The 12,927-nt window shown below is 43.4% G+C and overlaps 1 protein-coding gene across 1 annotated transcript; it reads left to right on the top strand.

Annotated features, from left to right (window-relative positions):
* The first annotated feature begins 912 nt into the window (after positions 1 to 912).
* On the top strand, positions 913 to 3,441 carry LOC120062359 (mid1-interacting protein 1-like). Its single transcript, XM_039012277.1, has 2 exons — positions 913 to 1,096; positions 2,069 to 3,441. The coding sequence occupies exon 2, from the start codon at positions 2,162 to 2,164 to the stop codon at positions 2,654 to 2,656; it is 495 nt and encodes a 164-aa protein (XP_038868205.1). The 5' UTR covers positions 913 to 1,096; positions 2,069 to 2,161; the 3' UTR covers positions 2,657 to 3,441.
* Positions 3,442 to 12,927: the final 9,486 nt, after the last annotated feature.

Raw genomic sequence — 12,927 nt, 5'->3', positions numbered from 1 at the left:
TGTTACAGGGATATTGTAACGAAATAAAAATTCCTCATAATTGAGTAACAATCCTTCTGCATTAAAAAGTTGACTCACCAGTAGGATATGATTATTGAACCAGTTCTTAAAAAAGAAAGACTTGTTTCTATATAAAATGTCCTTATTGTTCCAAATGAAATACCTATGCGGGGGGAAATTATGTTTATATATTAACGACCACGCTAAGAATACTTGTCTGTGAAAAGCAGATAATTTTGCAGGAATCTTATCAATGTTATAGTTACAAAGTAACATAAAATTGAGGCCACCAAAACGGGAAAAGATATAATGAGGGATGAAATTCCAAATTGAAGTAGGATTCTTTAAAAAAAAATGTGGCCCAATTTATCTTAAAAGTATTATTCAAAGTAGGAAAATCTAAAAAATGGAGTCCACCATATTCATATGAGTTCATAACGACAGATTTCCTAATATAATGTGTACGATTTTTCCAGATGAAGTTGAAAAGCACCTGGTCAACCGCTTTACCTATTTTGTTGTCAAGATATAGGGACTGGGCTGCATAAGTAAGTCTGGAGATACCTTCAGCTTTAGAAAGCAATACTCGACCTTTCAAGGATAAATCCCTCAGCAACCAATGGTTCAACTTCTTTTAGTTTTTTTCAATAATAGGTATAAAATTTAAAGAGCATCTTTCCTGTTGATCCTTAGATATGGTAATCCCACGGTAGGATGTCTATGGTAACAACATTACTGGGCGTCTGTTGCTGACGACAGTTGCAGTTTACTTTACGCCTGCTACGTTAGGTTAGTTGCAAACATGCTCACGAAATAATATGTGGTCTCTGATTGGTTTTTGTCACAGCCAATCATCTTAAAGTTAACGCCCCATTTCCTCAATACTACCCTATTGCACCATTGATAACGTGAAGGGGAAAATATCGGGGGTTTTTCTAGCCTGCGCCCCACACTATAAAGGCTCTAGTCTGTCAGCGCTACAACCGAGTAAGTTTATACCTTTCTTCCAGGCTGGTGGAGCCTGAGCAAGTACTGGAATTGTCATTTTCCAACGCACCATCAAGAAAACATTTGCTCAGGTCACCGTTTGATTCAGGTCCGTATTTTGGTTTTAGACAGACTGTTTGTTTCAGATTTTTGCAAAATGGATGCTAGACAAGCGTTTACAGGAAGTGCTATATGATGCTTTGCTGGTTAGTTACATTGTTCCTGCAAAGTGCTTTCTTTAGCGTAGGCCACCTTGCTTCGTTTTAGTGCTGACCAGAGCCATATCTAAATATGTCTCTAGTGCAGACGTTATATTCTGTATCTTTAGCAGCCTACGCCATAGCCTACTCTGGGATGCGGTAATCAGGTTAAAGCTATTTATGAAGTGGCTCTTCATTCTGTTCATTCCGCCGTTAACTAGACGACATGGGCTATCTCCTGTTTGACCAGCTGAAATTATCCTGCGCCGTGCACTAACTGCGTTCTCGGTAGGCGGATGCCTGCCTGTTATTTTTATCGTCTGTATTCTGACCAAAAGCCTTTTGTTTTAGTTCTAGGACGCAATTTGCCAAGACACTGATACATCTGGAATAATGCCATACATTTGTTTGGAAAATCCTCTCAACTCTACGAGCCAGAATGTCGAATAAAATGTAATTGAACTCTTTACCGGTTGGTCCTTTTGCATGGAGTAATGTGAGATTATGTATCCACAGGAAAGTAAAATTGGGCTACATCAACTTTTCAAGACGCTGGTAGTGCGTTCAGACTTATCACCTAAAGCTTGTGCAGTACTGAAGCAAGTATGCATTCTTCTCGTGCATATATTCCACCTTGTGCGCATTCTTCGGGTGACAAATCTGTACGCACTACTGTTAACAGTGCTTTGAGAAGTCGACGTAATTCTACTTTCCTGTGGCCATAGTCACATTTCTACCCATCAAAAGGACCGGTAAAAATATTTATATTTGGCGTTCACGAGTAAAATGTACTGATCAAAAACGCTAATTTCTGCAATTTAACGTCGGGTTTTCATGCTAGGATGCAATTTTCTTTATTCTCATGGTTTCTATTCCCATAGTGACATTTGGCTCCTCATTCGGCCTTAACATCAAGAAACACTGCCTTACTCCACCTGTTAACTGCAAACCCAAGTCTACCCTAAACCTCTGCAATGATGCAAATTAGCAGTGACCCAGCCAGCAACAAGAACTCCCTCATCAATGTGATGCACCGCTTCATTGCTGCAACCAACAACATGGATGAAACTATCATGGTGCCCAGCCTGTTGAGGGATGTGCCCCTGGAGGAACAAGAGAGCCAGCAGGTTGAGGTGGTGGAGAACAACAATGAGCCTTCCTACCCTAACAAGCAGAGGGACATGTATGAGCACTACCTCCTCCTCAAGTCCATAAAGAACGACATGGAGTGGGGCCTGCTGAAGAGGGAGATGAGCGGCGGGGCCAGCTTCCTGGAAATGGCAGTCAAGCAAGAGGAGCAGCAGTCAATAACCAGGGGGCTCCCTGTCGATGAGAGCTCAGATCTGGAGGGTCAGTTCCACTACCACCTCAGGGGACTGTTTGGCGTCCTGTCAAAACTCACAGTGCAAGCAGACCACCTCACTAACCGCTACAAGAGGGAAATCGGAGGTGCTAACTTCATGAGATAGGGTCACGTCTGCCTGAACCTGGTCTGCTTGACTCAAACAGTGGTGTCATGAAAGACCTCTTGCTCCTAGAGCAACAGGGTGGTGGACTGACCAGAGCAACTACCTTATGATTTCTTTGAATCCTGTCTTGAGTAGTAACACTCCACCCCCCCCCCCCTCTGTCACTTGCTTCCCAAACCTCCACTAATCATAAATGTATACCAATCTGACACTTGCAAATGTTCCTGACTGTAAGGTCATATCTGATTCTGTAAACAGGGGATTGTAAGTTCATCAGGTTGACATTTTATGATTATTGGCTGTTAGCGTTTTCTGATATTGTATTTGGAGTCTAGTTGATGCATGGCTCTGGTAGATGTACAAACTTCCCATAGTCTTCATTTCAAATCCAAACATTAATTTGTGGATTCACATGTATGTCAGTGGAACTGGATGTCTTTAACTGTCTCGAAGGTTTGACTAGGAGTATTTGGAATGCTGGTTGTTCTGTCCCTCAAAATTTAAAGGACACTTTAATGTCTGTGCTTGTTTTAAGCGCCTTTATATTTCAAAAAATAGTTCATCGTATTGCTCATGATGAAACATGGCGTGCCTTGAAATTTTTATAACTCAAAGTCCTGTTCAGATGCCCCCTACGGTTTGGTCCACATTGTTTGAATGGCAACCTACTTTTTTTTTATTTGTGAAACTTCTGTAACACCACTTAATTTCTATGTATTGTCCTTGGATATTTCAATTTTTATATTGGGCAGAAATGCAGTACAAATAAACTTCACTTGTTCAAATTTGTGTTGCAATGTCTTTAAACCTCGGTGTATTGATTGAGTAATTGCCAAGGGTCTGTGTATACCTTTTTCATATCAGCCCTGGTTTATATAATTGTCCTTATGTTTTAATGCATGATCTCACTTGTACTTTCTGTTGCATGTTCCTGGTAGGAATGTGAGGGTGATGTGCCCCAACATGAGCACTGATTTGTCAGCGCAGTACAATTGCATGATGCACTTTAAATCCACTACAGGCTCCTTGTGGGTGGAAGATTGGGCAAGTCTTGGCATTGACTTACCATTATGAAAGTGGTAAGAGCCCTGGCACTTGCCCTAGAAAATACCTTGGGTAAAAAAATAAAACCACTTGACACAGTCAACAAAGATTGTCAATCTTTTGGTAATATTTAGATGGGGAAAATATGACTTTCTTGCTTTGAGTTTGTAGTTTAATCCCTTAGTGATTTCTCATGCAAATGATGGCAACATTTCTGCTGAAGTGGACCAGGTTAAGGAAATTGAGCTTTATAATGGATTTAGTGCTTTTGTATGCGATGGAGTCAAAAATATGACCGCTTTAATGAGTTCATGAACTTTGGTATACACTACAAGACCGACAGTATGTGGACACCTGCTTGTTGCACATCATTCCAAAGTCCTGGGTATTAATATGGAGTTTTGCTATAACAGCTGCCACTCTTCTGGGAAGGCTTTCCACTAGATGTAGGAACATTTCTGCAGGGAGTTGCTGATGTTGGGCGATTAGACCTGGCTTGAAATCGGCGTTCCAATTCATCCCAAAGGTGTTCGATGCGGTTGAGGTCAGGGCTCTACATGCCAGTCAAGTTCTTCCACACCGATCTCGATAAACCTTTTCTGTATGGCCCTCGCTTTGTGCACGGGGCTGTGTCATGCTGAAATGGAAGGACCTTCCCCAAACTGTTGCCACAAAGTTGGAAGCACATAATTGTCTAGAATGTGATTGTATGCTGTGGTAAGATTTCCCTTCACTGGAACTAAAGGGCCTAGCCCGAACCATTATTCCTCCACCAAACCGTTGTTGCTCCTAGATGTTTCCACTTCATAATAACAGCACTTATAGTTGACTAGGTAAGAAATTGGATTGTTGGGATCCTATGACGGTGCCACGTTGAAGATAACTGAGCTCTTCAGTAAGGCCAGTCTACTGCCAATGTTTGTCTATGGAGATTGGATGGCTGTGTGCTCGATTTTATACACCTATCAGCAACGGGTGTGGCTGAATAAGCAGAATCCACTAATTTGATGGGGTGTTTTACACTTTTTTATATATATATTGTGTATGTTTTTCTTATTCCACAGTTAATAGCTGAATGTTTAACAAGTAGGCTACCTCATAAGCCACTATTCAGCTAGCAATTGTTCAACCTGCACATCACATTGTGGGCATCTAGGTTGATTGAGCAGAGATCTGAATAATAGGTAGCTTGCAGCTATAAAGAAATAAATTAACATGGAATTTACCATAAATCCACGATAACGTTTTTGACATCATTCAGGACACCATTCTCAAAGATCTAAATCCATAGCATTTACTTTCAGAATTTTCTTCAGAAAATATGGGTCAGTAAAGTAATTAACACTAAGCCATTAATTGCAATTATTTATAAAATCAACAGATAAGATCTGAATCTATGCATGACATGCATATCAAACACAAATTATAGCGTCCTCAAATGGCCATCTCCCATTCCCACCAGTCATCACTCTCTCAACCCCTCCCCTTAGCAACAGCTCCACCAACAGCAGCCAATAGGCTAACAAAGCTTTTTTTCTCTTTCAAAGGCACAGCAGTGATTAAAACATGGCAGAGTGGAGGACGGAGAGGGACAGGAGGGGTGAAAGAACACTGCTCCAAGGGCAGCTCTGACCCAACACCAAGCACTTGGGGATGAATACGAGAGCACAGTTGTGTAAGGCTGGGTCCCTGAGTCGTCTTTGTAGATGCTCTCAATGTAAGCCGGGAAATATCCAATCAACAAAATCGCTGTAGCAAAGTTGGTCAATCTTTCAGCCCACTCAAGTGAACTGGGTTAACCACCAATTGTGGGACAGCTGGTCAGGCTCTTGATATGAATGGAAATTGGATTTCTACACATTACGCCCCACAAATGTTGGCTATCAGAGAGGATAAGTTGTCTGTGAGCGGGAGACACAGTTTAGCACCATTTATTTATATAATCAATGGACTGATCACTCATGTAGAGATTCTTTTTGACCTTTATCTGTGGAGCGTGACTGGATTAATCCATTGACCTTTATCTGTGGAGCGTGACTGGATTGATCAAAACAAAATGGGGTTAATTTCTTATTCAGTCAATTCAGGAAGAGAACCGAAATTCATTGAATGAATTGAAAAGGATTTTTAATAGCATAAATATGTGAATACCTTTTCCTAAATGGAATGAGGCCCATATAGTCACGTTGTTACGCACTGATCGTTGGGACCACCTACAGTGGCTTGCGAAAGTATTCACCCCCTTGGCATTTTTCCTATTTTGTTGGCTTAAAACCTGGAATTAAAATTGATTTTTGGGGGGTTTGTATCATTTGATTTACACAACATCCTTAGCACTTTGAAGATGCAAAATATTCTTCATTGTGAAACACAAGAAAAATAAAAAAAATAACTGAACTTGAGCGTGCAGAACAATTCACCCCCCCAAAGTCAATACTTTGTAGAGGCACCGTTTAGTATCTTGGGGTATGTCTCTATAAGCTTGGCACATCTAGCCACTGGGATTTTTGCCCATTCTTCAAGGCAAAACTGCTCCAGCTCCTTCAAGTTGGATGGGATCCGCTGGTGTACAGCAATCTTTAAGTCATACCACAGATTCTCAATTGGATTGAGGTCTGGCCTTTGACTAGGCCATTCCAAGACATTTAAATGTTTCCCCTTAAACCACTCAAGTGTTGCTTTTGCAGTATGCTTAGGGTCATTGTCCTGCTGGAAGGTGAACCTCCATCCCAGTCTCAAATCTCTGGAAGACTAGAAGAGGTTTCCCTCAAGAATTTCCCTGTATTTAGCGCCATCCATCATTCCTTCAATTATGACCAGTTTCCCAGTCCCTGCTGATGAAAAACACCCCCACAGCATGATGCTGCCACTACCATGCTTCACTGTGGGGATGGTGTTCTCGCGGTGATGAGTTTGCCCAGACATAGCGTTTTCCTTGATGGACAAAAAGCTCAATTTTAGTCTCATCTGACCAGAGTACCTTCTTCCATATGTTTGGGGATTTTCCCACATGCCTTTTGGTGAACACCAAACGTGTTTGCTTATTTTGTTCTTAAAGCAGTGGCTTTTTTCTGGCCACTCTTCCGTAAAGCCCAGCTCTGTGGAGTGTACGGCTTAAGTGGTCCTATGGACAGATACTCCAATCTCCGCTGTGGAGCTACGCAGCTCCTTCAGGGTTATCTTTGGTCTCTTGTTGCCTATCTGATTAATGCCCACCTTGCCTGTCTGTGAGTTTTGGTGGGAGGCCCTCTCTTGGCAGGTTTGTTGTGGTGCCATATTCTTTCCATTCTTTAATAAAGGATTTAATGGCGCTCAGTGGCATGTTCAAAGTTTCAGATATTTTTTTATAACCCAACCCTGATCTGTACTTCTCCACAACTTTGTGCCTGACCTGTTTGGAGAGCTCCTTGGTCTTCATGGTGCCGCTTGCTTGGTGGTGCCACTTGCTTAGTGGTATTGCAGACTCTGGGGCCTTTCAGAACAGGTGTATATATACTGAGATCATGTGACACTTAGATTACACACAGGTGGACTTTATTTAACTAATTTTGTGACTTCTGAAGGTAATTGGTTGCACCAGATCTTATTTCGGGGCTTCATAGCAAAGGGGGTGAATACATATGCACGCACCACTTTTTTTTCTTTTTTCACTTCACCAATTTGAACTCTTTTGTGTATGACCATTACATGAAATCCAAATAAAATCTATTTAAATTACAGGTTGTAATGCAACAAAATAGGAAAAATGCCAAGGGGGGTGAATTCTTTTGCAAGACACTGTAAATGTCTTCAGAAACTATACAGTGAAGGGGTGCAATCACACTCATTACCTCTGAGATTTGTGTAGGATTCCCATGGTCTGGTTATGATACATTTCACCATGGTCTGTCAGCAATTTGCGGTAAACGATTATGAACCGAGAGTCGAGTTTAAAAATATCTGCAATATTTCTACATTTGACCAGTGAGTGTCCAACAAATGCAGCGACTGTTGAATCCAGTGACTGTCCAAATCCAAACAGGAGATTCATCATGATAGTGTCAGCTAAGAGTTAGGTATTTTTAGTAACAAAGCCATCTATCTATAAGTAACCCAAAGAAAATTGGCTAGATGTCCTTGATACTCTACCCTTGATACTGGTGTCGAGGTTATGGAGATGAGTGATTCTCAAACTCTCTCTCTCTCTGTAAAGGGGAATGGACACAGTGCAATGTGACCAAGGGGGAATTGGATGGGGGTGCGACTTCGGCGGACACGTGATAGTGTCAGAGTGTCTGTGTTGCAAGACCACCCTGAATATCTATGACTGGTGAATCTGCTGCCCGTGCCGTGGGCCAGCGTGCGACGACGTGATCACTGAGACGAGACTTGGCAGGGAGCGGTTCAGTTGACTGGCTCATCTCAGCCAGCTGCCCCGGCCGTGCCTCCTTTGCCCTTCTGGCAGTCGCTGACGACGGTTGTTCAACTGTTTCAGCTGGCACGGGCTAGACATTTAAAAGCAAGGTAGCACTTATTTCTTAATGCCAGAAATGCATATACAGTGCCTTTGGAAAGTGTTCAGACCCCTTGACTTTTTCCACATTTTGTTATGTTACAGCTTTTTTCCAAAATGTATTAAATCGTTTTTTCCCCTCATCAATCTACACACAATACCCCATAATGACAAAGCAAGAACAGGTTTTTAGAAATGTTCAATCATTTATAAAAAATAAAAAACTGAAATATTATATTTACATAAGTATTCAGACCCTTTACTCAGTACTTTGTTGAAGCACCTTTGGCAGAGACTACATCCTCGAGTCTACTTGGGTATGACGCTACAAGCTTTGTACACCTGTATTTGGGGAGTTTCTCCCATTATTTTCTGCAGATCCTCTCAAGCTCTGTCAGGTTGGATGGGGAGCGTTGCTGCACAGCTATTTTCAGGTCTCTCCAGAGATGTTCGATCAGGTTTAAGTCCGGGCTCTGGCTGGGCCACTCAAGGACATTCAGAGACTTGTCCCGAAGCCACACCTGCGTTGTCTTGGCTGTGTGCTTAGGGTTGTTGTCCTGTTGGAGGTGAACCATCGCCCCAGTCTGAGGTCCCGAGAGTCTGCATCAGGTTTTCATCAAGGATCTCTCTGCACTTTGCTCCGTTCATCTTTTCCTCGATCCTGACAAGTCTCCCATTTCCTACCGCTGACAAACATCCCCACAGCATGATTCTGCTACCACCATGCTTCACCATAGGAATGGTGCCAGGTTTCCTCCAGATGTGACGCTTGGCATTCAGGCCAAAGAGTTCAATCTTGGTTTCATCAGACCAAAGAATCTTGTTTCTCATGGTTTGAGAGTCTTTATGTGCCTTTTGGCAAACTCCAAGCAGGCTGTCGTGTGCCTTTTACTGAGGAGTGGCTTCCGTCTGGCCAATATCATAAAGGCCTGATTGGTGGAGTGCTGCAGAGATGGTCGTCCTTCTGGAAGATTCTCCCATCTCCACAGAGGAACTGTAGAGCTCTGTCAGAGTGACCATCGGGTTCTTGGTCACCTCCCTGACCAAGGCCCTTCTTCCCCGATTGCTCAGTTTGGCCGGGCGGCCAGCTCTTGAAGAATCTTGGTGGTTCCAAAATTCTTCCATTTAAGAATGATGGAGGCCACTGTATTCTTGGGGACCTTCAATGCTGCAGACATTTTTTGGTACCCTTCCCCAGATCTGTTCCTCGACACAATCCTGTCTCGGAGCTCTATGGACAATTCCGTAGAGATTGAATATGTCCGTGAACACATCAGCCAGCTGGTCTGTGCATGCTCTGAGGACACGGCTAGGGATGCCGTCTGGGCCGGCAGCCTTGCGAAGGTTAACACGTTTTATTGTCTTACTCATATTGGCCACGGAGAAGGAGAGCCCACAGTCCTTGGTAGTGGGCCGCGTCGGGGGCACTGTATTATCCTCAAAGTGGGCAAAGAAGGTCTTTAGTTTGTCTGGAAGCAAGACGTTGGTGTCCCTGACGTGGCTGAGCCGTTGAATTGTGACTACACTTTGTCTCTATACTGACATTTCGCTTGTTTGATTGCCTTGTGGAGGGAATAACAACACTGTTTGTATTCAACCATATTCCCAGTCAACTTTCCATGGTTAAATGCGGTGGGTCGCACTTTCAGTTTTGCGCGAATGCCGCCATCTATACACGGTTTCTGGTTAGGGTAAGTTTTAATAGTTACAGTGGGTACAACATCTCCTATGCACTTCCTTATAAATTCACTCACCGAACCAGCGTATAAATCAATATTATTCTCTAAGGCTACCCGGAACATGTCCCAGTCCGCGTGACCAAAACAATCTTGAAGCGTGGATTCCGTTTGGTCAGACCAGCATTGAATAGTCCTTGTCACGGGAACATCCTGTTTGAGTTTCTGCCTATAGGAAGGGAGGAGCAAAATGGAGTCGTGTTCAGATTTGTCAAACGGAGGGCGGGGGAGGACCTTGTATGCATCACAGAAGTTAGAGTCGCAGTGGTCCAGAGTTTTGCCATTACCAGTGCTACAATTAATATGGGGATAGAATTTAGGTAGCCTTGTTCTCAAATGTGCTTTGTTAAAATCCCCAGCTACAATAAATGCAGCCTCATGATATATGGTTTTCAGTTTGCATAAAGTCCAGTGAAGTTCCTTGAGGGCAGTTGTGGTATCAGCTTGAGGGGGGGATATACACGGCTGTGACAATAACCGACGAGAATTAAATTGGGAGATAATATGGTCGGCATTTGATTGTGAGGAATTCTAGGTCATGTGAACAAAAGTCGTTAATCGTGAAACAATTTCAGACAAAGGATCCGCATCGGGAACGTCGTATTCCTGGTCGTAGTGCTGGTAAGTTGCTCTGATATCCAATAGTTCTCTCCGGCTGTATGTAATAACACTTAGGATTTTCTGGGCTAACAATGTAAGAAATAATACATAAAAAAACTAAATACTGCAAAATTTCATAAGGACTAGAAGTGAGGCGGACTTCTATGTCGGCGCCATCTTGTACCGCCCCAATAGGTCCACAGACGATGCAATCACCATCACACTGCACACTGCCCTATCGCACTTGGACAAGAGGAATACCTATGTAAGAATGCTGTTCGTTGACTACAGCTCGGCATTCAACACCATAGTACCCTCCAAGCTCATCATTAAGCTTGAGGGCCTGGGTCTCAACCCCGCCCTGTGCAATTAGGTCCTGGACTTCCTGATTGGCCGCCCCCAGGTGGTGAAGGTAGGAAACAACATCTCCACTTCGCTGATCCTCAACACGGGCCCCACAAGGGTGCGTGCTCAACCGCCACCTGTACTCCCTGTTCACCCATGACTGCGTGGCCATGTACGCCTCCAACTCAATCATCAAGTTTGCAGACGACACAACAGTGGTAGGCTTGATTACCAACAATGACGAGACAGCCAATAGGGAGGAGGTGAGGTCACTCGGAGTGTGGTGGCAGGAAAACAACCTCTCGCTCAACGTCAAGAAAACAAAGGAGATGATCCTGGACTTCAGGAAACAGCAGAGGGATCACCCCCCTGTCCACATCGACGGGACAGCAGTGGAGAAGGTGGAAAGTTTTAAGTTCCTCTGCGTACACATCACGGACAGACTGAAATGGTCCACCCACACAGACAGCGTGGTGAAGAAAGCGCAACAGCACCTCTTCAACCTCAGGAGGCTGAAGAAATTTGGCTTGTCACATAACACCCTCACAAACTTTTACATATGCACAATTGAGAGCATCCTGTCCAGCTGCATCACCACCAGGTACGGCAACTGCACCGCCCATAAACGCAGGGCTCTCCAGAGGGTGCTGCAGTCTGCACAACGGATCTCCGGGGGCAAACTACCTGCCCTCCATGACACCTACAGCACCCGATGTCACAGGACGGCCAAAAAGATCATCAAGGACAACAACCACCAGAGCCACTGCCTGTTCACCCCGCTACCATCCAGAAATCGAGGTCAGTACAGGTGCATCAAAGCTGGGACCGAGAGACTGAAAAATAGCTTTCATCTCAAGGCCATCAGACTGTTAAAGAGCCATCACTAACACAGTGAGGCTGCTGCCTACATACACTTGAAAGGATTGGCCAGTCACTTTAATAATGGCACTTTAATAATGTTTACATGTCTTGCATTACTCATCTCATATGTATATACTGTATTTTATACCATCTATTGCATCTTGCCTATGCCGCTCAGTCATTGCTCATCCATATATTTATATGTATATATTCCATTCCTCTAATTAGATTCGTGTGTATTAGGTAGTTGTTGTGGAATTGTTAGATTACTTGTTCAATATTGCTGCACTGTCGGAACTAGAAGCACAAGCATTTCGCTACACTCGCAATAACATCTGCTAACCATGTGTATGTGACCAATTTGACCTCATGACTTGTTTTTTTCTCTGATATACACTGTCAATTGTGGGACCTTATATAGACAGGTGTGTGTATTTCCAAATGATGTCCAATCAATTGAATTGACCACAGGTGGACTCCAATTAAGTTGTGGAAACATCTCAAGGATGATCAATGGAAACAGGATGCACCTGAGCTCAATTTCGAGTCTCATAGCAAAGGGTCTGAATGCCTGTGTACAGTGGTTTGCGAAAGTATTCACCCCCTTGGCATTTTTCCTATTTAGTTGCCTTACAACCTGGAATTAAAATAGATTTTTTGGGGGGGTTTTATGATTTGATTTACACAACATGCCTACCATCCCTAACTAGAACATTTTCCGACAAGATAGAACTGCCAAAGGGGGCGGAGTTGCAATCTACTGCATAGATAGCCTGCAGAGTTTTGTCTTACTATCCAGGTCTGTACCCAAACAATTCGAGCTTCTACTTTTAAAAATCCACCTTTCCAGGTAGAAGTCTCTCACCGTTGCCGCTTGCTATAGACCACCCTCTGCCCCCAGCTGTGCCCTGGACACCATATTTGAATTGATTGCCCCCCATCTATCTTCAGAGCTCGTGCTGCTAGGTGACCTAAACTGGGACATGCTTAAAACCTCTACCGACCCCCCCCTCCCGGATCCGGGATCATCCTCATCAAAAAAGCTGACTAGCATAGCCTAGCCTAGCGCCACAGGGATATCATATAATATAATTTCATGAAATCACAAGTCCAATACAGCAAATGAAAGATAAACATCTTGTGAATCCAGCCAACATTTCCGATTTTTAAAATGTTTTACAGCGAAAACACAA

This window comes from Salvelinus namaycush, chromosome 17 (assembly GCF_016432855.1).
Source record: "Salvelinus namaycush isolate Seneca chromosome 17, SaNama_1.0, whole genome shotgun sequence".
Taxonomy (NCBI): Eukaryota; Metazoa; Chordata; class Actinopteri; order Salmoniformes; family Salmonidae; genus Salvelinus; species Salvelinus namaycush.
The sequence above is the reverse complement of the archived record's forward strand: the minus strand, read 5'-3'. Positions and strand labels throughout refer to the sequence as shown.

Bases quoted from the DNA above. Each gene is read 5' to 3' on its own strand.
- LOC120062359 (XM_039012277.1), top strand. From the start codon at position 2,162: ATGATGCAAATTAGCAGTGACCCAGCCAGCAACAAGAACTCCCTCATC.